The sequence below is a fragment of the Vicugna pacos genome, chromosome 8 (genome assembly GCF_048564905.1).
Source record: "Vicugna pacos chromosome 8, VicPac4, whole genome shotgun sequence".
In the NCBI taxonomy this organism is placed as follows: Eukaryota; Metazoa; Chordata; class Mammalia; order Artiodactyla; family Camelidae; genus Vicugna; species Vicugna pacos.
The window spans coordinates 22,264,024-22,288,480 of NC_132994.1; the positions used below are offsets into that span (position 1 = coordinate 22,264,024).

Here is a 24,457-nt window from a genome sequence, read left to right on the forward strand (position 1 = left end):
GATAGCTGATTCCTACAAATACAAGGGGAAAAAAAAAAGACAAAAATGAAAGCTTAGCAGGAAGACGGTAAATCGAGTCAGAGGAAATGTATATTCCAGCAAAATTCAGGACATTCTATTTTTTAAAAATATGAAGTCATTTCTTGAACTGGCCAGAACTACTATGAAATAGCTTATCATCAAACAATACCTTAAAAATCCAACAGGAGACAAAAGATACATGATTCTCTGCACCACATGCTTCTTTTTTACTTCTTTTCTTAAGATTTCATAAACAAGTACAGCCTCATTGCTTCCAACAGTTCAGGTAAATGCAAAAGTTCTATACTTGAGGTATAATTATTTGCCTGTCATTATGATGTATGACTTTCGATCTTAGCTAAATGGAACAGCTCAACAAGGAAGCTACAACAGCCTTACCTGCGCCAATCACACGCTCAATTTTAATACAGGAGGCATCTAGCTCCTTGGCGAATTGATGGACAGCTCTATTTGGGTCCTCATAGGTTTCAGGGTCAATGTAGGTTTTGGTGCCTGGAAATTTAACTGTAATGATGTAAGAAAGCATGACTGTGATGAAGCAAAGCACTTATTGTGCAGCCAGCCCAGGAATTGCATTATGCAGAGTCCTCCTTGGAACAGTGAACTTGCTTCCACATCACCTCATTCACAGCAGTTTTAACAGACTACTTCAGTCTGCTGGCGTATAGGTATTATCTGCAAGCTTCTATAGGTAACATAGGATCCAGCTCATAGGTTACTAACTGAATTGCTTCTCCAGTAAATCAACAAAAGACATCATCAAAATTCTCTTATCAGACGGGAGGCTTAATTAAATTCACTGCTATCATGGCATAGTTCAAGCCATGTTGAGGTTTGTAATGGACTCGGAAACACATTTGTAAATCTATCAGTCAGTCAATCAATCAAATTAATACACTGGGAAAAGAAGACATTTCATTTACAGGTAGCCAACTACACTGACAGCAATATTAAAAACATTTAGACATCTTACTTATTCTTTTGATTTATTTTTTTAAAAGACCAACCACCGTTGACATATACATAAAATTAATACAAGATGTGAGGGACTGCTATCACAGAACCAGAGAGAAATCTACTAAAGACACAGTTTCTTCTTCACCTCGAAAGGCAATAGAGGCCAGATGTACAAAGTGCAGAGTAAAGTTAGAAAATGTACAATATTCCTGGGATCTGCTCACCAAGTATGACAGCAGTTTGAAAGAGGAATGGTTTCTATGAACTTGCAATTATAAGGCTCTGGAAGATCTTAACTGCTTTGAAGAGGTAGCCAATATGCCTCAGAAAAGGTAGTCAAAATTCAAACAACATAGAATCATCTTAAAAGTTAAAATCTTCTTAATATGCACCCAGAAGCATGCAGGTAACAGATAATGCTATGGCAACTTTAAATCAAATTCAATTACAATCATGTATTCCAAATCTAATCATTTGGTTAAAGACAGAGATAAGACAGATAGGCATATATTTGGTTATATTAATGCAATGAAAAGAATTACACTATATCCTCAAAAAAACTTTATTGGTTTTAACAAAGCCACTGAACAATCTTCTCATTAAGTCTTACTATTTGGAGAACAATATATTTCTTTATGTATTACACTGCAGCCTAACTGTGCTCATGTCATCACATTAAATTAAAATTGTATTTTAAAAAGAAACACATAACAAACAAAAAGAAGCAGAATGTATAAAGGAAAATGGGATTTAAAAATCTTGATTTATTCTGCTGTAGTTGATTGTTTATCCAAAATTGATTGTCTTAAACAATTATTGTTGCAGTTTATAAAACTGACAGATGCTCATTTGTTACTAAAGCTGAACATGAAAAAAAAAACACAAGAAGAAAAGAGAGAGGGGACAGAAAGAGAAAAGAGAGAAGAAGGAGGTACAGGGAAGAGGGGGGGAAGAGAAAAAGAGAGAAGGGAAGAAAACAATAGGTTAACCTCCTAGATTGGCAGGCAGATGGAGAATGAGCCATCTTCTCCCTTTTTATTCTCTTTCTTTCATTGTTTTTTTGTTGTTGTTTTTGTTGTTTTGTGGTTTTTTGTTTTGTTTTGTTTTTGTTTTGTTTTGTGATAAGGGAGCTAGATTGGAGGTAACCTTCTGCATCTCAAACGGGGCTCTGATGGTTCTTTATTCAAGCTGTCATAAAACATTTTGACAGGCCAGAGCAATTTTGGCATAAAAACATGAAATACTGCCCAGCTTGGATTCGAAGACATTGTTAGAAGAAACGGTAGGAGGAAACAAAATGTAAATGGGAATTGCTTCACTAAACTCCTCTATTGTGTTTATATCTTTAAATCTAGCACTTGGGGCCATGGAAAGTGGAGGGCACCTGATACAAATGACTGGACATTCTATTAAATGCAGTGCTCTAAAAGCTAGTTAAATGGGTGCCTTCATGTTTCTGTAAAAATTCAATCTGGTGTCTTAGCACCTCAGAAAATTGTATACTGAAGGAATAAAAGACACCAACTTGTAAATAGCTGGTGATCACAGTGTTGTACTTTACGTATTTTAGATACAGTCATAAAATCAAATAAAACGCCTGGTTTTCACCAAATGACAAGAAAAGACATCCTTGTAAAAAGGGCAATTCAAAAATATCAAGGATTTACCAGGACAGGCTATCTTAAGTGTACTTTATTTTTTTTTCATTATTCATTTAAAAATGGATGTTTTAAAATAAGAAAAATACTGACAATTTTTGAATATTCTGGTCTGTTGCTTATCTCGATTTAAGACTGTGAGCTGTTTTGTGTTTTAAAATCTCATTTACATTTTTCATGAATGTTAAATATCTTAAAACCACCATTGATATTTCGCTCTAGAGATGAAAACTGTTTATATATATATATATATATATATGTATATATCAAGCTTATCTTGTCTACGTAAGCAAGTAAAACATGCAACTCTATTTTTCCTGATTACAAACTGGATGTCAAATGTAAAAAAAGCGAATGGCATCAAAATATTAAATCCGAGTGATGACAATTAAGCATAAGGCTATACAAAGTGTTTTAGGGAAGCTATGTTTTAATTTACCTTCAGCATTGCCCTGCAAGCTAAAAGCAAATAAACTAAGAGGGAGTATTTGATAGATTGGGGATGTCTCAGATATCATCAGTAAAGAAAAGTGACATACCGATTAAGGTATTATTAAATGATTCTGCCATCAAATTATTCACATATGGGGAGAATCAGGGATTCCAGGACTATAGTCTAAGGTTATTCTTCTATATACATTTTAAACTAGACACCAAAATTCAGGCATTCAAGTTTTGAACCTCTCCTTCCTGTTCGGGGAAGTGTTAAAAGTATTCTCTCATGTTATAAAAGAAAGAAATAAAACCTCCACTTTTTCTTCTCCACATCTTCTAGCTACAACTGGCCTATGGTAGGCTCATCACCGGGACTTGTCACAGGGAAGTCACCGCCAGGTTAGCAAAAGGAAGCACCACCAGCGGGAGCACATTAGATCATCTCGGGGGAGGTGGCAGGATCACAGGTATTCAGTCAACACCAGGGGCAGATACAAGTTTTATGAGGCTTGAGCCTTCTACAATTTGGGATACTCTCTTTCAGGAAAAAAAAAAATGATTATACACAATAACTTGCTAGGTCTCTTTCAAGGGCCTTGAAAGGGGTCTGTGAAAATAAGGGGCCCTGAAACTTAAACTTCATAAAAAAGCCCCCTCGGTCAGATCTTTTACTGTTATTTCTAGTGTCCCAATGCCCTTCCTGCCTTCAGTGGTTGGAATTCTACAGGGCTTCACTTGGGTATGTATTATGTAAAGCCATTTCTCTTCTGAAAACTAAAGCCAAGGGAACTGTTGGTTCCAACAATTAATAAGACACTGAAGAAACTTGGGGATGAGAATAATGGTGTTTACAATCTGTATCTTTTAAACCACACATTTTCTTGACTGATGCTTATGTATTCCTGTGACTTTAGAATGGGTACATGACAATATCTTCTTAGATACTGACATGAGAATTTGATGAATAACACAAAAATAGATGTAGTTCTTATGCCATTTATAAGAAATTCATCTACCCACGAGAAATTTTAGTAAAGATTATAGTTACTAGGAAAAATAATGAATAAAATTATTTTTCCATATTTTCAAGGGTTAAAAATAGGAATAAAATAATGATTGCGGATAAGAGCATCATCAGTGATCAGAACTAAAATCACGCTGCTGTTAGGTTTTTACTTTGGCTGCAAAACGTGGACGTTTACTCGTAGGGCTCTCACGTTTTCACTTGCCATCCACGGGCAGCGAGAATAAGATTAATAAAGACGGGCATCTATTTTCTTTGGCTCCCTGAGCTCTCTTCTGGTATGATTTCTAAAATGAACTTTTAAGAATCAGGTAGCCCAAACCCACAAGAAAGCATCTGAGGCTTGAATCCTATTATTATACTATTTACATCCCTTGAACTATCTATCGGTGAGAGACATTTTGCAGTAGCTGAAGAGAAAGAGATTCTTACACTTAGTCTTTCATTATAGCATCACTCATGGGGTAGAAAAAAAGGGGCCTATCCTTCTAATTTAAATTCCAAAGCTAGAACAAGGGCATGTGTAACATTTAATGAGTTATTATTAGAATGGCACAAAACACTTGGGCAAAGTTTGCAGAGGAACAATTGTGACATAAAAGCTGCTGAATATCCTGCAGTTCTATTAAAATTTTGTATGAGAGATTGCATTTCTGAATATATTTTATTTTTTAAAGATTCACATCATGTGATTTTCCTTCTAAATCTCTTGTTTAAATGCTTTAAAGCAACATTTTGAGCTTGTTGTATAATTTCAAGCATGATGCCAATAATAACAACCAGGTTTTTGTATTAATTGGGGTAAATAATAGTGAAGAAAAGCCAAACACTTACAATGAAAGTAAAGCTCTTCATCCCCTTCTTGGTCAGCTTTGCTATAACCACAGTGCCTGGAAAAAAAATTAAATTCAGGATGACCTCAATCAATGATCTCACTTTATGTGTTTAAAATTCAGGATGATTTACCCAAATTACTTAACAACATGCTAGTTAGAGCTATAAATAAAATACAAAAATTTCCTGTCCACAGTTATGAACTCATTTAATAATAATACAGCCATTCACATGATTTAAAAAATGCACAGAATATAATGTGTTTGTGGGAGACAATGTGGAAGGAACATATTTTGTAGACTTAGATTTATCAATGAGTGAATATTTGCTTATTTTTTTTTCCTGAAAAACAACAGCAACAAAAAATTTAAATGGTTTCCACAAATCATTCACTGAAAGAGTAAATCTTTCCCCAGGTGTCTTTGATATTTATTATGAAAATCTAACTCTGAAAATAACTAATAAAAATTCACTTTATAGAAATTACAATACTCATTCCTCCTAAACTAAAGGCAATGATCAAGTACACACTATATTCAGACTTTGGGAGAATAAAAGTTTATTGAGCTTTAATGTTTCATATGAGACAAAGAGTGTTTACCTTTACTATTTAACATTCTAAAACTAAACTGTAAGTAATAGTCTGGTGTAATTCTGAAAGATCAATACATTTTATGTCAGAGATTAGAACAAATTTGTGTTCTACCTTCTTCCAATGATGAAGCCAAAGACCATGAACACCAAAATGATGGTCCCAGCCACTGCAACCACTGCAATTATAATAACAGGATTCTGTTCACTGGAGACTGCAGTAGCTGTAAACAGGAAAAAAAAAAAAGCTCAGGAACACTCATTACCATGCAAGAACTTGAGAGGTTAAATAAAATCTTATAAGCAAGATATTTATGCTATTAAATTCATCTCTTATTTTAAATAAATGCATTATAATGTAACATAAATTAAAATAAATATTTATTTTTGCATTTTAAAGAAGTGGTAAGGACAATATTTCACCTATTTTGTATTCCTCAGCTATAAAAGAAATGTATAAAATGCCTTATTGAATGGCTAGCCCCTGCTTAGTTGTTGGAAACTTAGTTATGAATCAAGAGGTAGATAAAGATCTTTGATCTACTGTGGCTATTAAACCCCTGTTTTTCCCTCAGTAAGGTATTTGACTCCTCTGTGTCTATTTTCTTGGTGTGTACAAAAAGGAACCCAAAAACATACTCTCAGCATATTTTAAAGCACCTTAAATGATTTATCACTCATATCATCAATGTAAGATTTAAAAATCACATAATCATAGTAAGTTATCATGAGTTTATAATCCACCATCATTCAGGAAAATGATGAGCAGAATTACTTGTATTAATTTCACAAAGTATGTAATACACACATTTGAGAGTTTAAGATTACAGAGGAGCTAGGTTATTTAGGAAAGAGTCAACTCTCTGTAAGCAGCTTAGAAGACATTTTGCATTATCTAATTGTAGACACTTCCTGTACAATGTTAAGTGATTCTTCTCTGCTCATTAAGGCAAGCCCAGCTGAACCTTTCAGAGAGTCTCTTTGGGAACACTGTTATGTTTACATGTCCTTTAAAACAGCCTTTGGTTCTGAGCCTTCATCAAGTCACGGGGCCATCTCACTTGCGTTTTTCCAAATTAGTGAAGTCGTACTTATATGGCAATTCACAACTGTCATATTTTCCCCAGAGTATTATATTTTCAATAACAGCACAGACTTCATAAAATAATCAAAAGAATGCAAAACAACGAAAATGTATATTCCAATAAGTGATTCAGTTGCACATAAATATCATATATAATGTCAAACTGATACAATTTGCTTATTTCTGAAACCTTCAACAGCTGTAATCTTTAGTATAAGGCAGGATGGAAAATACTACTCCTTCCTGGTGGTGGCAAGGGATCCGGTCTCCAGGGCAATAAATTCTATGTAGGCAGATTATGTCTTGCCACAAAAGACAGTATAAAGCTTTTTCCATTTGCCCTTTCCCTAGTTTATCTATGTCTCCCTCCTTTTGACAGCTCATCCCTTACTCTTGTATACCTATGCTAACTGTAGATAGCTCTTATGTTGAAAAACAGTAAAAATAACCCTTGTGTAATCGTTTCTGAAAAAAGATTTTTTTAAACACACTCCGTAATTCAGCACCTGCTGATTTGCTCCTCAAGGGAACTAAACAAGGGAAAAAGAAATAGAAAAAGAAAAAGGAATCAACTTTAAAGCTTTACTTTCTGAATTACTGCCTATTATCATTCAACCAAGAAAATATGACTTCAAGTATTTCTGTTGGTTTGGTTTGGTGGTTATTTGTTCTTATCTGTCTCTTCATACATATTAAGAGAGGAAAAAGAATGGAGTAGTTCTGTTCCCAAGGAAGGAAAAAATGAAACACATATGTGTAGAAATTGTTTCCATTCAGTCTGTCCCATGGGTCTAATTCTCCGCTTGTCTCAGGCTCAGTTTTGCCCTTAGCTTCAGAAACAGAACTCCAATGAGAAAACTGAACTCAGTTGAATGATGAATCAGCACTTGTGAATATTTATTTATATGTTTTTATATATTGTCAGGGTCACACTTTAACCTTATCAGAGTCAACATCGGTGGTTCATATTTTCATCTATTTCATGGGTTATATATTTTCTAAAAGTAATTTACATGTGTCATAATCCCTACACCATGGTTTGAAAATTGTAAAAACAGTAGCATTGACACTGCCTAGCAGGGGATTTTAGGATGCATATGCAATGGAATAATCTGTTTAACTTCTCTTTTCAAACAATGCGGAGGTGACTTCTCTTTGGTCGCATCTTCCCTCTTGCCCTCTTTCCTCACACAGAGTCACTGTTCCCTGACACCCTGATAGCACTGAGCTCGACACTCTACCGGCACTTAATTGTATGGCCAGAACTTGTGTACAAGTCTCTCTCTTTCACCAAAGTGAGAGCATCAACTGTGCCGTGTGTTTCTGTGCATCCCTAACTCTTAGCATGGTAACTTGTGCTAAATCAGTAGTTCTTAAAGGACGCCTGGGAAACCCTGAGGGTTCCTCAGGAGCTTTCCAGGGGATTTGCAAGGTCGATGCTATTTTCATATAATATGACTTTATTTGTCTTTTTCACACTCAGATGCTCACAGGTGCAGAGTTGAGTCTTTCAGAACTTACATGACATATGATAATGTCATCACTCTGATGGCTAATTAAATCTGTGTTGTGTGTACTTGTGTTTTAAAATTTCTCAGTTTTAACTTCTAAGGTGGTGAATATCAATAAATATAACCCAAATAATCAAAATCTATTTGGGGATCCTCAGTATTTTTTTATAGCCTGTAAGGATTCCTGAGACCAAAATGCTTGAGAATGGCTGTACTGAATAATAAAAGCTGACATTCAAGAATGCCTGTGTGCTAGACACCGTAGTCGGCACTTGGTGTACATTATTTAATCCTTAGAATACCTTGAGGATTGGGTACTGCTATCCTAGCAGCTTGGGCACAGAGAAGTCGCTCATCCAAAGTCCCACAACCAGACATGGCAGAGCTGAAGTGTGAAATCAGGACTGTGTCTACGAGCTCTGACTGATACTGATCATCTGTTTTATGCTGGTTACTGGGAGGTGTTCATTCCTTGCTCATCACTGAGTGTCTTCTATGCATCAAGCACTAATATTAAACACTGATAAGACTAAACTAAGAAAAGGAGATATGGATTGTCCTTTCATCAACTTTACATTCCAGTGGAGGGAATACTCTGATGATAAAAATCACCAAATCCTTTCTAATGCAAAAATCCATTTTTAGCATTCATTTCATGTGATCATTCAGGATCTACTACTTCATCTTAATCTCTTTGAGTTCATTTTTAAATAATTAAAATAATATCTATGAATCTCAGCACTCAATAAATAATAGTTTGGCCCAATATTCTTAATTTACGAAGTCAGGAACATGCACAGATTCATCTTTGGAAGTTTTCAAACCTAAAGGTTTAACTGATAAAGAAATGTTTGGGTAAATGTGAGATAACTGATGAGTGTTTCTTTAAGTTTAGACTATTCATTAGAATAGTAAAAAACATCATTTGAATAGTTTTATTACATTAGAAATTACAAAGTAAATATTAAGAAATCAGTCTAAGTGAAAAACACTGGAACACGTTTAACAGAGGATCACTCAAATGTTTAAATATTGAAATATTAATGTAAAATGCTGTAATGTTTTGGGAGCCACTGAACTTAGATATTCTCATTTTAAATCTTAAAAAAAATTTAAAAGATAATAAAGAACAATGACATTGTTTATCATCCCAAATTACATGAAAGTTTTTGCAATCGATGGCTTTTGTGTCTATAATTCTCCATAAGTGATTTATGTCTCAAATTTATTTCAACATATGTTTCATGATTTGAGGTTTTGAGAGTTACTGCTTAATTTAAAAATATAACAAAATATTGTGAAAAAAATGACTGGTAGCAAACTTGGTAAACATTAGCTAATGCAAAGGAATTTATAATTAATCTTTTAAAAGATTTAGAAAAATATTCTCCCAAAGTCAAAATAACCCTTTGATCAAAACTGTATTGATTTAATTTATTTTAAAAACTTCTATTAAAAACAGAGGAGAGAAAATAATATAATATTTTTAGTTATTTTTGTTTTAGAATTTTGTGGGAACACTAGATTGACAAGGTGAGGAGGAAGCAGAAGCTGGTAAAACTTGTGCCTGAGTGGCATCAAGAAAAATCAAAAACTTTCAAAATACAGAAACACACCCTGAGGCTTCAGCCTAGCTGACAAAGAACCAGCAGTGGTACTCAAGCTGTTCTAAACTTGCACTCTGACAGTAAACTGGGACATGCATCCTGAGATACATCTGCTTATTTGTGATACACTTCAGACACATGTATTTTTGTTATGTTCCTATGTTGCATTATAAAACATAAACAAACTGATAAAGGGGATTAAAGATGTTGGTGATGTTCTATTTTTAAGCTGGGTGGTAGACACAGAGATGCTCATTTATTTATTCTTAACATTTCACATGTACCTTAAACATATCATTTAGTATGCTTGAAATAGTTCATAAAAATGAAAAAAAGATGATAAAAATAAATACAAGTTCTGAGATCTTCTTCCTGAATGGCAAGTTTTGAAATAATAAATAAAATCTGAAATAAAAGGGAAACAGCTTGAATTAATATGGATCATTGCAAATCGTCTTTCTCTGGCCCACCCTGGGATACATGTGGCTTCATCTGGGGGTTTCTGCGAAGGGGCAGCTTTGACTGACAACTAGAACATGATAGTTTGGGGGTCTACAAAAACAGGCTGCAGCAATACACAATTGAAAAAGTCCTGCTTCTGTTTCTGACTTCGTTTTCTTAAAATAAATCCAGATTGTATTCAAGAAACTAATTTTAGTCACAAAGGTCTAACATTGCAAAACAAAATAGCAGGTTTTAAATTATTATTCTGAATGACCTTTACAAAGTACATACATATGCATATACATTCACCTTTAAATGAAAAAATGATCTTGAACTAAACCATCCTCCCTGATATTGAAAAAATACGCCAGAGTTATAGAGAGTAAGAGTCCAAACCAAAGATGGTAATTACCTTCAAACATTTTACCTGTAGCTTCCTCTAGTGTAGCAACATCAAGTCTGGGACTGTAATTTCCATAGCCAGCAGCAGTAAAAGCCCGAATCTGGAAAACATACACTGTTCCTGGCTTCAGGTTATTAATGGAGGCTGAAGTAGACTTGGTTTTTAACGTCGAGTAGGTCCGTTCCCTTTGATCCTAGAAACAATATATACAGGGAATATTTAATTGTGATTGCAACCAGGCAGTTTGACAGCCAACTCTTGCAATTTATTTCAATTTGCTGCATTGTTTTTATAAAGGCTATATTGTACCCTGTGGAATATTGTAACACTGAGTGGTTTCTAAGATAATATAAGATGTAAATGTGAACACATGCCTTTGTTCTATAAATTTCAAAGAGAAATAATTTTGTTAAAACATTTATGATGTTTTGCACTTTTACTTTGTTGGTAGAGGGCACCGAGGCAAGAACTATTTAACCATAAATATAATCAAACGTCCTTTTGACCAACACATGGGTACACTTGTAAAATCTCTAGTTTAGTAGAGGTCTTCACGTCATAATATAGTTCTCTTGATTTTGTTCCTGAATGTTATTCGGCAAGCAAAAAGCCATATGCTAAAAATGAAGAAGGCTATTGAATCAAGAAATTTAGTGAGGATTACCAACATAGTGACATATCAATTGTTTTCATTAAAAATTTCATTTCCTGCAGAATAAGACTTTTACAAAGTAGCATTTAATGGAATATTTTAAATTAAAACTATCAGTATAAAAGTTAAAGTCTTAAATAGAAAAGTTAAAGTATTATATAATTTATGATTTGACAATATTTTAATCATCTCAGTTCAATTTCTCCATTTTTCAGATATGAGAACTGAGGATTTGCAGTTTTAAAATGTGTTTATCATATTACATATGATAAGCTTAAGAATAAAATAATATAAAATTCCAGAATATTAAACATTCCATCTAAACTATATTCAAATGAATAAAAATGTAAAGCTTAATTGATATGGTACTAATGTGCTTTTAATGAAAAGTTATAAAAACTACTCATTAAAATACACAATTTTAGACAGGTTCTTACTTGTTCTATAATAAATACCTGTGATCAACCATGTCTGGTAATAAAACTATTCAGTGGAATCTGAAAATATCCACCTGGTCATTTGATTTAACTTCAGAATGATATTTGCAAAAGTGTAAATAAATGTATACTAAACTAGATTGAGTGAAGTTGACTTCTAGTTGTCTTCATTATAATCATTTATGAAAGTGATAGTTGATATTATAAATACATATTTATCTCAAATAAATGAACTAAGCATAACTGATATTAGATGACATGGTATAGATAGATCAGGATAACATAACACATGCAAATAATGCAATAGTATTATTTGTAATACTATTTTGTAATTTGTAAGTTCAGTGAATGTGGAAACATCCTGTTTTTGTCATACAAAATAGGAAAGTAACTATTTTTATTGAAGTACAGTCAATTACAATATGTCAATTTTGGTGTATAGCACAATGTCCCAGTTATGCATATACATACATATATTCGGTTTAGGAAAGTAACTATTGGAACAAATTTGTTCCAGAGTAAGGATTTGCAAAATATTGTGTTGCACTGTGAGAAACTTTACTTTCATTTATATTTTTATATTTTTAAAATATATTTCCTCTCTTTTGAAATCTGATGAAATTCCAGGAGGGACTATAACTATCAGAGTTCACTGGAAAATAGATATAAAAAAACCGAACACTAAAAACAAGGATTTCCTCAGAAACACACTTGATGAGACAAGAAATGTATTTTCTGGTACAAAAATTAGGTATTTAAATGTAACTTTGGCCATGGAAGTTATGAATTCATAATGGAAATAATAAGCAAAAATACTGTAAAGTTACTCTGAACACTGAAACTAATATTAAACTATCTGTTTTTCTTTCAAAGAGAAAAAAAAATGGATCTACTGTCAATGCATTTTATACGTTTAAATTATTCAATCAAGTCAATTCAGCATCAAGTTTTCCCAAAGCTTTAGGTTTCTGTTTTGAAATTTTGTCTAAATGGTTAAAATGGTTATGTATATTATAGCATTTCAGCTAATTAAGTCAATAATAGTAACACTTATTATTATTATTGCTACTACTATAAATAGTTTCTATGTTTCAAACCTCGAATCAGGTCTTTCTGTGAGGTGGAGCCTGGATAATAATTTGTGAACAAAGTGTGGCTGTCTGTCTGTATTTCTGTAGATGGGTCAGAAATAAATACACTCATACGCTGAGATATACTACTATTTACTAAAACAACATTACAGGGGATTTAAGGGGTGGCACTGGAGTTTCAGCCATGCTATTTTTTCAGAGAGAGCTGTGTAACGAAGGGGTAGACATAATGAGTACAATGTGTATGAAATAAATTTCACGAGGAATTTAAAGGAGTGAAATATAATCATCTGATTCTGAAGTTTAGAGAATACTCCACTTTATTACAGAAAATATTCTTATTTTTTTCAAATTACTGAGTTATTTGAGGCCACCATCACTCTCACTGAAACCACATAAAGAAAATAAATCATCAAAGGCTTAAACAGACATCTTAAAAGAAACATTTTCAGAGACACATTGGGCTGTGTGGTTTCTGTGGTACTAAACATCCTACATCTCATTATTAGGACATCAAACACTGAATACATAAACATACTACAAGTGGAATATTTTCATTTGTGTAACACGAAAATGTAATACAGAGAAACTTTCATTATAATAATGAACTAGAGATTCAGGGAGATGGTTATTAAAAATGGCTAAAATGAACTATAAATTTTGAAGTCGCTCCAAATAGTTGGTATAATGACCAACTTTAGTCGACAGTGCAGTAGGATGACACAAGACCCACGGAACATCGTTGTACATTTCAGCTGTTCTTAGCACTTACTTTCTCGTAATACTTGATTTCATATTCGGTGATGACTCCATTGGGATGCTCCGGCTCCTGCCAGGAAAGCTCCACACTCCGCTGCAGCACTCTCTCCTTCATTACTCCGCTCACTTGCGAGGGAGCTGTTTGGACAAGATGTGTCAATAAACAATGAGAAAATTCACTGGATGCCTCAAATCAAATGTCACAACTGATCAGTCCCATGCTGTGCCAGTTTCATTAAGGTAAAAGAAAGCACCTTTTCATAGCTCACAATTCAGAAGCTAATGAATATTCAAACAGGACCTTATTACTGTTCATAAACCTTAATAGAAATTTAAATTAAAGTGCAAACAGCAGAAGATAGCATTGTTCAAGTTAGTGAAAAATGGAAATGATGGGGCTGAGAATGACAATTAAGCAAATGAATGCTAATTAAGGCTACAAAATATGATTTCAGATTAATCTCCAGTGATAAACTAAGTCCAAATATTTATTTCACATGCAACGGCAATACACTTTTCCAAAGGAATAAAAATAATTTAATACTGTGCCAGAAAATGTATAGGAAATGGCTACTTCATCTTCAATGAAAGGAATCACACTTAAAAAAAATGTTTTTATGTTTCACGTGTGTGTGTGTGCATGCGTGCGTGCATTCCCAAGGAATTCTAATTAACCTTGAAAAAATTTTTATACTTCATTAGGTCAAGACGCAAGAAAATGCTAAGGCTTCTGCTACTTAAATATATGTGCAAACACACATCCATACGCATACAGACGCTTGCACATGTAATTTATACCTACGTAACCTAGGTTCCAAGCTTTGATAGAAGCAATTCAAGCTACAATTTTGCTTTCTCTTTCTATGCAGATAACACTGTGCTTAGAGTTCTTTCACTCTAATTAGTGGCATATACTCATTTTTGGTAGCTAAGACTGTGGAATGTGGCAAACTAATTGGCTCTGTCTAATTTGCTCAGTGATGATTAACTAGTTGTCTTCTCTGTCGAAACGAGTAGCTGCACTGGCTTGGCTGAATTTCAGTGGGGTCATTATGTTTCATGTATCATGCTCTATCTCATTCTGTAAAATATTTTCAGGCTGTTAATTTAATTTTCAGATGTCCAAAATTGTTAATAATCCTGCTGACAGAAAAGCAATTATATGGGGCCAAAGCTGTTTAAGCAAGCTTCTGATGTTTATCCCTTTGGCTTTATTTTGTTTCTTCTACTTCTTAATATTTTTTTCTATCAGTGTCTAGAAAAAGCCATGCTTTCTGGCTTGGTGATTTTGACGGAAGGACGTGGAAGATGCATGACTCCCGTTTCCTCTCAGATTACTAACAAAAGCAGAACTAGGGCAGATTAAGTGGAACAACTTTCCCTTTAGGGGGTTGCAGCTGAAGGGCTCAGCAGACTGTGTTTACAGACTAAACGCGTTTCTGGTATGTTTCCAATGAAGCCAATTTTTAATAAGAAATCTTATTTTTGCCACGACTTTTAAAACCTGAATATATGCAGTGAAGAACTTGTTTCTAAAGTGATTTGTCTCTCCACCCAGAACATGCTCAGCATCTCAGCTGACTGTGTGGTTCAACAAGCCTTAGCCTTGAGTAATGCAAACCCTATTGAGTGATGAGATGAAATTCTACTTAGCCAATCATCTCTAAGAGTCTAATTTACTTAAAGCCATTCATAAAATCGGCATTTTAACTTTAGTGAAAAACAGAATGCAGCACAGGTGAGGATACTGCAGTAGTCAATACATAAATCACTCCATAAGGCTGCTGGGTCTCTGATCGGACTTCATGGCACAGCACGTGCCACTTGGAAATAGACTAGACAGACATAGGAGAGAGGGCTTGTAGGTGCCAATCTCTAGGTCTCCTTTAAATAACACATAGAGCTTAACCTGGTTTTCAGTGTAAGTCAAACTATAAGACATCTTGCTGAGTTTCTATCCCTAAATAGTAAGGTGAGGGAGGCAAGAGACACTGAATTCTCCAAGGCATGGAGGAGATTTGGGGTATAACGTACCTCATTTAGTTTCTGAGATGTAGCAGAAACTAAGCATAGAATGAGACGACTTCTCCAAGTTGCACACTAATATTATATTCATTATATATCATTCTGGAAAAGAACTTTTACTAATAAAATGATGGTAATTGGGGGTTGAGGGGAAAAAGATGCCTAAAAACACATTTGAAATATGTAGTATATTGAAACCCACATGACAGCACTAACAGTGCAGTATGTTACAACGCACTTTTCCTCTTTCGTACAAGGAGCCATATCGGTGAGTAACTATACTCCCGATTTCTTGTATGTTTCCTTTTTTTTTTATTTATCCCTTGCTGATACTGTATCAAGTCACACATTTAAAAGAGTCAGAGACAGAAGTACAAGCACACAGCCCTTGAGAATAAATTGCATGATAGAAAAAATCTTTCCCTACTTTATGTCTTGTGTCCTTCAAATACAACATTCTGGTACAGAAAAATTGATAATATTTTGCCTTGAGTTTCAACATCTGTCTTTAAGAATATACAACTCACAGGATATACAGTTTATTAAGAAAAACATCTCTAAGCTAGTTCGATTTAAGTCATTATTTTCAGATAAATTTATATATTAAAGTAAAATTGAAGCAGCGTAAGATACTCTAATTGTAAAACATATAGATTTCTATGGTTAAAATATCCGATCTACTAAATTAATCACACTGTAACAATTTCACTAAGAATATTCTTTTACATCAAAATATTCAATTAGCTACAATCTGAAGTTCTTTTTGAAAAGAATATGTATACAACTAAATCATACACATACTTAAGAACTAATAGGACATTATGACATCTAAATTGTAATTTTCACAATTATCAAAGTGAAATAAAATATTTTGTAATTGGAATTGATGTGAAGCTAACAAATAGCAACCACCAGTAATAAACTCCCTGCGCTAGAAAACATAGGAAAACAAATTCATTGAGAGGGGCTTTTAAGAATGAATTTGTAGTAGGCTTTCTAACAAATAATTAACAGATTATTTTCTCACGTAACTTTCTATAAATATTCAAATCTAAAAACTAATTTCAACTGAAGAAACAGATGGCACTTTTTGCCCTGAAAGATTTCATACTGGGGACATATCCTGAGTCTCTACAAATGACAGTGAAAGATGATCTTAGGAAATACAGAAAATGGTTTCTGTGGTTCAGAGCGGTAAATCTCAACAGCATAACAACAAAGTTGATAAAGATGATGTAACAGGAAAGTAAAAGTCTAATAACAGGCCACAAGGTAAATTTGTGGGCTGGGATTGTTAGTATCAGGCTTTGAATTTAAAAATAACCAGTAGGAAAGGTGGGTTATGTACAGACCTGAACCAATCAACATTTTACAGATTTTTGAGCTTCAAGCATTCATGCATGATCTTTGGTCTTAATCAATTTCTAATTAAAATGCAGCTCTACATGATTCATTTAAATTACAAGGTGGAATGTACTCATAAAGTCTCCATTCCCCCCCTAAAATGTTAACCTTACCTATCTGTATGGGAAAATTTCCTAGCACGAAGTCTGGAAAAGACAATTTTAAAACATAATATAGTAAGCGAATTGGCTCATCAAAGTCCATACTCTAATCTCTGGAATGTGTGAATCTGCAAACATTACAAGGCAAAAGGGACACTGTAGATGTAACTAAGGTTATGGACCTTACAATAAAGATATTATCTTGGACTTTTGCCAGTGAGTCCAATCCAATCCTACCAGCCCTTATAGGCAGAGAGGTTTCTCCCACCAGGGTTAGACAGATGTTGTGAGAGGAGAAGACAGAGAGATTTGAAGCATGAGAGAGAGTCAATCTGCCATTGCTGGAGGGGCCACATGGGAAACGTAAGATGCGGGGGCAGAGCCTGTAAGGAGCAAAGACATGCCCTGGGTGACAGAGGCAGAGAAATGGAGATCTCAGTTCTACAAGCTCAAGTCCCAGAATTCTGCCAACAACATCAAGGAGATTGGAAGCGGATCTTCCTCAGAGTCTCCGGATAAGAGCCCAGCCCATCTGACAACCTGATTTCAGACCCTGAGGCCAGCAGTAGCTCCAGCTGAGCCCCGCTGGGCCCAGACTTCTGACCTGGAGAACTGGGAGATAACAAATGAGTGTGGTTTTGAAGTTTGTCTGGTTATTATTTATGGCAGCAATAGAAAACTAATACATGTAATAGAGGAAAAAGAGACATACCGAAATTTTAATAGTCTATGGAAAAAAGTGATAGGATAGCTTGTAATAATGTGATATGTCAAAATTTATGTTGAAATAACATGGAATCTAGGAATTTTGATCTTGATTACAACTCAAAACAATGTCTTATTGAAAAGAATTCTCCATTATACATTTGGAAGTAACTTGTTTTTTTTTTGGTGGTAGAACTTCAGTGAAGCTCATGGGTTTAATTTTGGATTTAAAAAGTAATTTATTTATACTAGTCATTATTTTCACAACAGTTAAAGCTCTCATTGTATTTCAACAAAGAATGGTGAGTAGAAAAACAGTATCTGTATTTCTAAACAATACAATGAGGTAGGATGGGTCCACGAGTATGAAATGACCTTTTACCACACATTTCAAGTTGTCACATCTATTGACATTTGTTGGATTTCCATTAGGTAGATACAAAAACTGAAAATGGAGAAATCTTTAAAACACAGTCAAAATGCAAATCTGACAATAATAGAATAATAGTCTCATTGGACATTTTGTTGCTGTACAGTATGGAGTTCATTTTTAGCAATCCTTTGAAATAATAAGATTGTATTATTAGGAGTTTAGCATTTTATAATTCACGACTTTGAGCTTTATTACTCTTCCCCACAGGTACTTCATTTTTGCACTACAGGCCAAACATATAAAAACATATACAAATTTATTTTAATAATAAAACATTAGACCAAAACTATACATATCCAGTGGAGTATCATGTAACATATCAATCAATTTGTAGAGTATGTAGGAATATGTAAAAAAATTCTAACATGATTTCACAAAACTTCTATTTCCAGGGAGCGAAAAAAAAATGGTCAGTAAAAATATCATGAGCAATAAATATAGAATCTTATCTAAAAAATAAATCACAGGGATTAAGGACAATTGAGTCTGCAGCAATTATGAGCAATCGATTTGCAACAGGTATCTGTCAAATTATTGTTGGTTGGAGAAAAGCATGATTTGTGACTAAAACAAAGAAATCTCACTCTATAATAAGTAGCTGACAAAAAGCAGTGGGAAATGAATTGATCTTTTTCAAAATTCAGTTATGCTATTTGCATTGCTATCTATTTAATATACCAGTGAGGAGGATGACGTTTTATTCAAAATGTAAAATACATACTAAAACACGTAAGAAATATCACAGAATGGATTTCTAAATATATTTAAGAAAAATTACTGAAAAGGCAACTATCATTAGAGCTAAAAAACAAGATATGAAAGTTCTGCAAAAAATGAACATGACGTTGAACTGAAAAAGCAGGAAAAAGATAGTATCCTGAATGGGGTGCCAGTCAGGTACACATGTGAGTAAAGTCAATATACTTATAACAGGAACAACAAAAGTCACTACTCCACACTATTTGATCCACTAACAATGGCCTTGTTCTTTAAAGCAACAGTCGTGACACCTTTGTAAAAATGATCGACTAGTACATCTTTCTGAAAATAAAGTTTTCTCTGTCATCATCAGATGATTAGTAACCAATTGTTTGGATGTTTAATTAATTACTATAAGAGTTGGCACTTTCTGGATAGTCTCTATGTAAAATGCTCTAAGGGAAAAGAGATGAGGATTACAGAGGAACCTGCTGCGGCCATTGGTCCCAAACACATATTGGGACTCCTACTCATCTCTGCTTAAATACTGACTAAAATGTTAATTGATGACGGGGTTAATTTGTAACTCCTGGTGCTTTTGTATTTCCATAGAATTACAAGGAAATTGTAACTATCAATGTAAATAAAATAAAATATTATAAACTGTAGTTATAAATTAGGCAGATTCCCGGACCTGGCTGCACTATTCACAATGGTCCTACCCAAAAGGGAATAACTAAATGATATCCTAATATGACAATTCAGCAAGGTTAAAGGGTCCTTGATACTGAGTCATACATGTTACCTATTCTTCCAATCAATAGTTAATACTTTTTCCTAGTTCAGAGCTAGTCAACAAATATCTGTTTGGCATTTGTTCTATGCAAGGCATTATGGTATTCTTTTAGAAACTTACAGTTTGCAATACATATCATCTCCTTTCTGCCCTCCTACAACCCGTGAAAGTAAGTACTGTTGTTCTATTTTATTGGTGGAGAAGCTGAAGAAATTAAGAAATTAAGTAGCATCCACTCAGAAAGGGATAGATTTTGGATTCAGTCCTGTTTTTCAGTTCTAATTTCCATCTTTTTTTTTTTTTCTTAACTACACTGCAATAATTCTAGGTGCTGGCACTAGAAGGAGGAAAGCTGGACTGTCATTCATGCACTGAACATTCGCTGAGAATCCATGATGTGCCCTAATGATGAAAAGACCTTTGGGAATCTGCTCAAGAGGTCCTAGAACCTACCGGTAGAGGTCAAGCTGAGCAGAGAATTTTTAAATTAGTTTTTTTTTCTAAATGGCACCTGTATGTATATGCAACAAAATTCAACAAGTACAAATGAGAATATAGTGAAAAGTGAGACTTTTTCCAAACCTGGTTCCCATGTCACAAAGTTACCCCTCCTTAAAGCAACTGCTCTTTGAAGTTGCTTTGATATCCTCCCAGAAATAGTCCAGATACATGCATTTTTTCTTAAAATAGGCATGATATTATTCTAATTGTATAGTTCAAAATCTTGATGGTTTTCATTCGTGCTGTATTTTACAACTTGTATCGTTCCACATAAATAGATCTGCATTACTCTTTAATCAGCTGTGTTGAATTCCATTCTGTGGATGTATTATTGATAAAGTTGACCAGGTGCTTATAAATAAGCCTGGTCCTCTCCCATCTCTTTCTCTGATAAATTATGATACTGCAGGCAAACTGGTATTTCCATATGAATCCTCTAAGGAGAATAAAATAGTTCAGAGTGGTTTAGAGCCTGCAGGTGAAAAGAGATGAGTGAGGTTATATGGACTGAACAGGTAAAAATGTGAACGTGGTTAAAAGTCATTCAGAGTCATGGCTTTATAAAAGAAAATGAGGACTAAATAAAGTTATTATTACTCAAAATATTTTAGACAGTGCTACTCAAAGTGCAGACCGGCCACTCAAAGTGCAGCTGCAAGCATTGGCCTATGAGGAGATGAGGAACTTGTGTCAGAGGTACATCTGTGTCAGCACATTTTTGTTCTGCCTCAGCTGACGTTTTTTTCTTAGCAGTTCTTGAAAGAAATTTCTTTTTCTTTACAGGCTCCTTGATGATTTTCTTTCTGGTGCAAGCTACTCATCTGGTCACATCCTAGCATTTTGAGTAGCAATATCTTATTTTAGCATTAGTCTGAAGTATCCTTCACTGTTACACTAAAATGTCCAGAAGATCACCATAATAATATTTTTATTGATTTCTTTTTTAAAATTTTTGTTTACTTTTATCTTTTTGATTGAGATTAGATTTATCCATCTACTTATTTAATGGAGGTGCTGGGGATTGAACCCAGGACCTCGTGTATGCTGGCCATGCACTCTACCACTGAGCTATACCCTCCCCCTTTTTATTGATTTCTGATGAGAGTTTCATTCATTTTTAAAGTCATCATATAATTTTTCATGACTGATTATAGTATAAACAAAGTATTGTACAGACTGAAAAGATGATGAGGCCACAGTTCCCACCTTCAAGGAGATTTTAATGTTAGAAAACAACCAAGTTAGAATGTGAATATGCACAAGTTGAATGCACAACTAAATATTAGAGCACAAATGGGGTATGAACCAAGTGCTAGCAAATTCTTGGAAGGCAGTGATGAGCAAAACACACAAAAACTTTCACTGTTGTAAAAAAATTATTTGTAATTCAGTGTTTGGTATAACTATGTATTTAAACGACTTATCACGAATGTTGGCATCATGTCTATAATCTGCATGAGATAACTTTTTATCAGCTAAACAGAGACAGGTTCAAGACTGGCCCTATGATTTTCTCTCTAGTGACCTCCACAAATAAGTTACAACTCACTGAATCATTCTTCCTTTGTTTCAGTTAATACAGAATTTTTTTTCTAAAATCCTACTTCCACTGTTGACAGTACTCCACAATGTAACGCATAATCATTTCATAGTCATTTATCTCCTTAACTATTCTGATGTTCCTTGAAGGCAGAAAAGTTGGAGAAGCAGTAGAGTAAAGGAGTGAAAGAGTGAAGACTAGCTCATGGGTCTGCACCTGGGTTCCAGGGCTTATTTGAAAATTGCACAGTCTCGAACAAGGAACTGAACTTTTTGAGTCTCAGTTTTCTCAGCTTTAAAATAGCTATAATCAGAGTGCATACTTCATAAATAGAATTGTTCTGGAAATTAATATATAAATACATCTTAAATGCTTAAAACCATTCCTGTGACATAGTAAGAAATATACATGTGTGTATTCATCATGCGTTACTATCCTATACTTACTTTGTCTGTATTAGACTTACTGATGCCCGGGACTCATTCCAGAATGCTCTGAATCTGAGATCAGATTCAGGCATCATTATTTTCCAAATGGCCCTCAGATGAAGCTGATGTACAGCTAGGTTTGAGAATAATTCCTCTGAAGTGCTGACAGGAAAATAAATTTTCATTTCAAGGTGGGATTCCAGGGCTGTCTATAATAAATGCTGACAAATGTTAGGTTTTTAAATATTGACAGGTTTTGCAGAATTTCAATAATTTAGAAATGACCAATTTCCATAATTTATACTATCTATTTTATATATACCAGCTAAACAGAAAGACATTAAGGTTAAGACATTTAGAAGGAACAAATCATTGTAAAAATTAAAACAACTACCAAACTGGAAAGAGGACTGACAACACACATTCTCTTAAAAAATATTCCATAGTGAGAGAAAAATATAGATGAATCAACCTCTTCTATTTTGGGTGGTGGGGAAAATAATATTTTGATTGCTTTTTAAAAAATACTTTCACATGTGGTCTATCAAGTAATTTAATTTAACTCCCTTTCTAACCTTCCCTGAATCCAGAGCTGAAGGCTGTCTTATTTATAAGGTCAACTGCATGACTATCGCCTCACTTTAATGATGGACTATTTATAGAAATGATTTATCAGGATGTATGGAATAGCTACAGCCCATAACCAGACTTTTTAAAAATTATTTAAATAAACTCTTAAACAGAATAAATTATACACGTATGTATATACACATTTGTTAGTGTGTTTTCAAACATTTTTAAAACCTCCTTTACATGTCATCACAATAACCTTTCCAGTTGTGTACATTTACTTTGACCTTGGGACATATTTTATTATAAATAGAGAATCATGCTGCATTTCAGTCACAAAAATATTGTAACGCCAGTTGACAATTTTTGAAATGTTAATTTAGTCCAAATCCTTATGTTATGGATAGCTTTAAATATAATTTCTTAGCCATCTATTTACATTCTTTACAGAATGAATATTCTTTTTATTAATTTATATTAAACACAGACTGCCTAAAATATTTTTATTTGATATAGTGTAACTATATTTCCTTATAATTCTGTTCATGAATGTAACCCCTCATTTCAATTCTTTTAATTTATACACAATATATATATCATGAAACATGAATAATTCTTAAATTATGCAATAATACACACTAATATTTACATATATAATTATGTGGCTAAGTAAGCTCATTAGTTCCTCTTCTAAAATATCCACACAATGTTTAAAATATTGTTCTATATATTATAATAACATTCTGGAAATCCAAAGGTTTAGTTTACTTTTCAGAAGTGGTATGGCATGTATTTAAATAACATAAAGTTGTTTATTAACAGGAACATTGTCAATAGGAAAAATATAAAAGAAAGAGGAGACATGAGATTTGCCTTAAAGCAGTGCATTAATAATACACATTCAGGGTAAGGCATATTTTTCTGTTAGAATAAAACTTATGTTACTGAATGCCAACTGTGTGCTTACCATGTGACTACACTGCATTTTTAACCCCCAAATGTCTTTCCAGTACACCACCATTTCTCATTATCATAAAATGAGTATAATGTATTCTAATCAAAATTTTCAAAAGATGAGTAAAAGAATAAAAATTGAGTTCAGTGCATATAGTGATATGGCTTCCTCAACTGTTAGTTTCATATGTGTGAGTGAGTGCTTACGTATGAATATACCAAAGTACAGGTATGCAATGTACATCTGTGAATTACTTTTAGTAAATGCATTTAAAAATTTTTGAAAGCCACTTTTTTACATGATATATGATTGAGGGAATATCTATTTATAAAGAGATACACATGTGTTTAAAGTCATACAATACAAAACATAATACAGCAAAAGTAAGTGACAGTTCCATGTTACACTATTCTTTTCTTCATCTCAAGCTCTTGATAATGGTTGAAGAGAAGGACCAATTTCATTATATTCTGGCTGCTATCAACCTCACGCTTTCCCACTTTATGGTTTCTTTTTATTCTATTCCTTTTCTTTCTATCTTTTACTCTGGTATGGACTGTTTTTGACTGTATTTTTTCTAGACCTAAAACATATGTATCCAAAACAACCTATTTTCTTAAATATAATCAAGCAAAATTTTTTTTTGCAGATAATGTTCCTCTTTAGAGATGTTGCTTATATTTTTTTTTACACTTTTTCCAGAAATCATCAGTCTAGTGCTCCTCACAATTAATTTGATTTTAATTCTCCATTCAATTATAAACTTCATTA

The 24,457-nt window shown here is 33.7% G+C and overlaps 1 protein-coding gene across 5 annotated transcripts in view; it reads right to left on the reverse strand.

The window, feature by feature from the left end:
• The window catches only part of EPHA7 (EPH receptor A7), a 161,409-nt gene that overhangs the window by 15,912 nt on the left and 121,040 nt on the right, over nucleotides 1-24,457 (reverse strand). Inside the window, exons 6-10 of one of the 5 annotated variants that reach the window (XM_006200278.4) lie at nucleotides 13,543-13,667; nucleotides 10,615-10,783; nucleotides 5,657-5,765; nucleotides 4,951-5,006; nucleotides 421-546 (exon numbers count right to left, since the gene is read on the reverse strand). In XM_006200278.4, the coding sequence (XP_006200340.2) occupies nucleotides 421-546; nucleotides 4,951-5,006; nucleotides 5,657-5,765; nucleotides 10,615-10,783; nucleotides 13,543-13,667 (585 nt within the window). Of the gene's footprint in view, nucleotides 1-420; nucleotides 547-1,011; nucleotides 1,861-4,950; nucleotides 5,007-5,656; nucleotides 5,766-10,599; nucleotides 10,784-13,542; nucleotides 13,668-24,457 lie in introns of those variants that run through there. The other 4 variants (XM_072965632.1, XM_006200277.4, XM_006200276.3 and 1 more) reach the window with 4 other exon arrangements.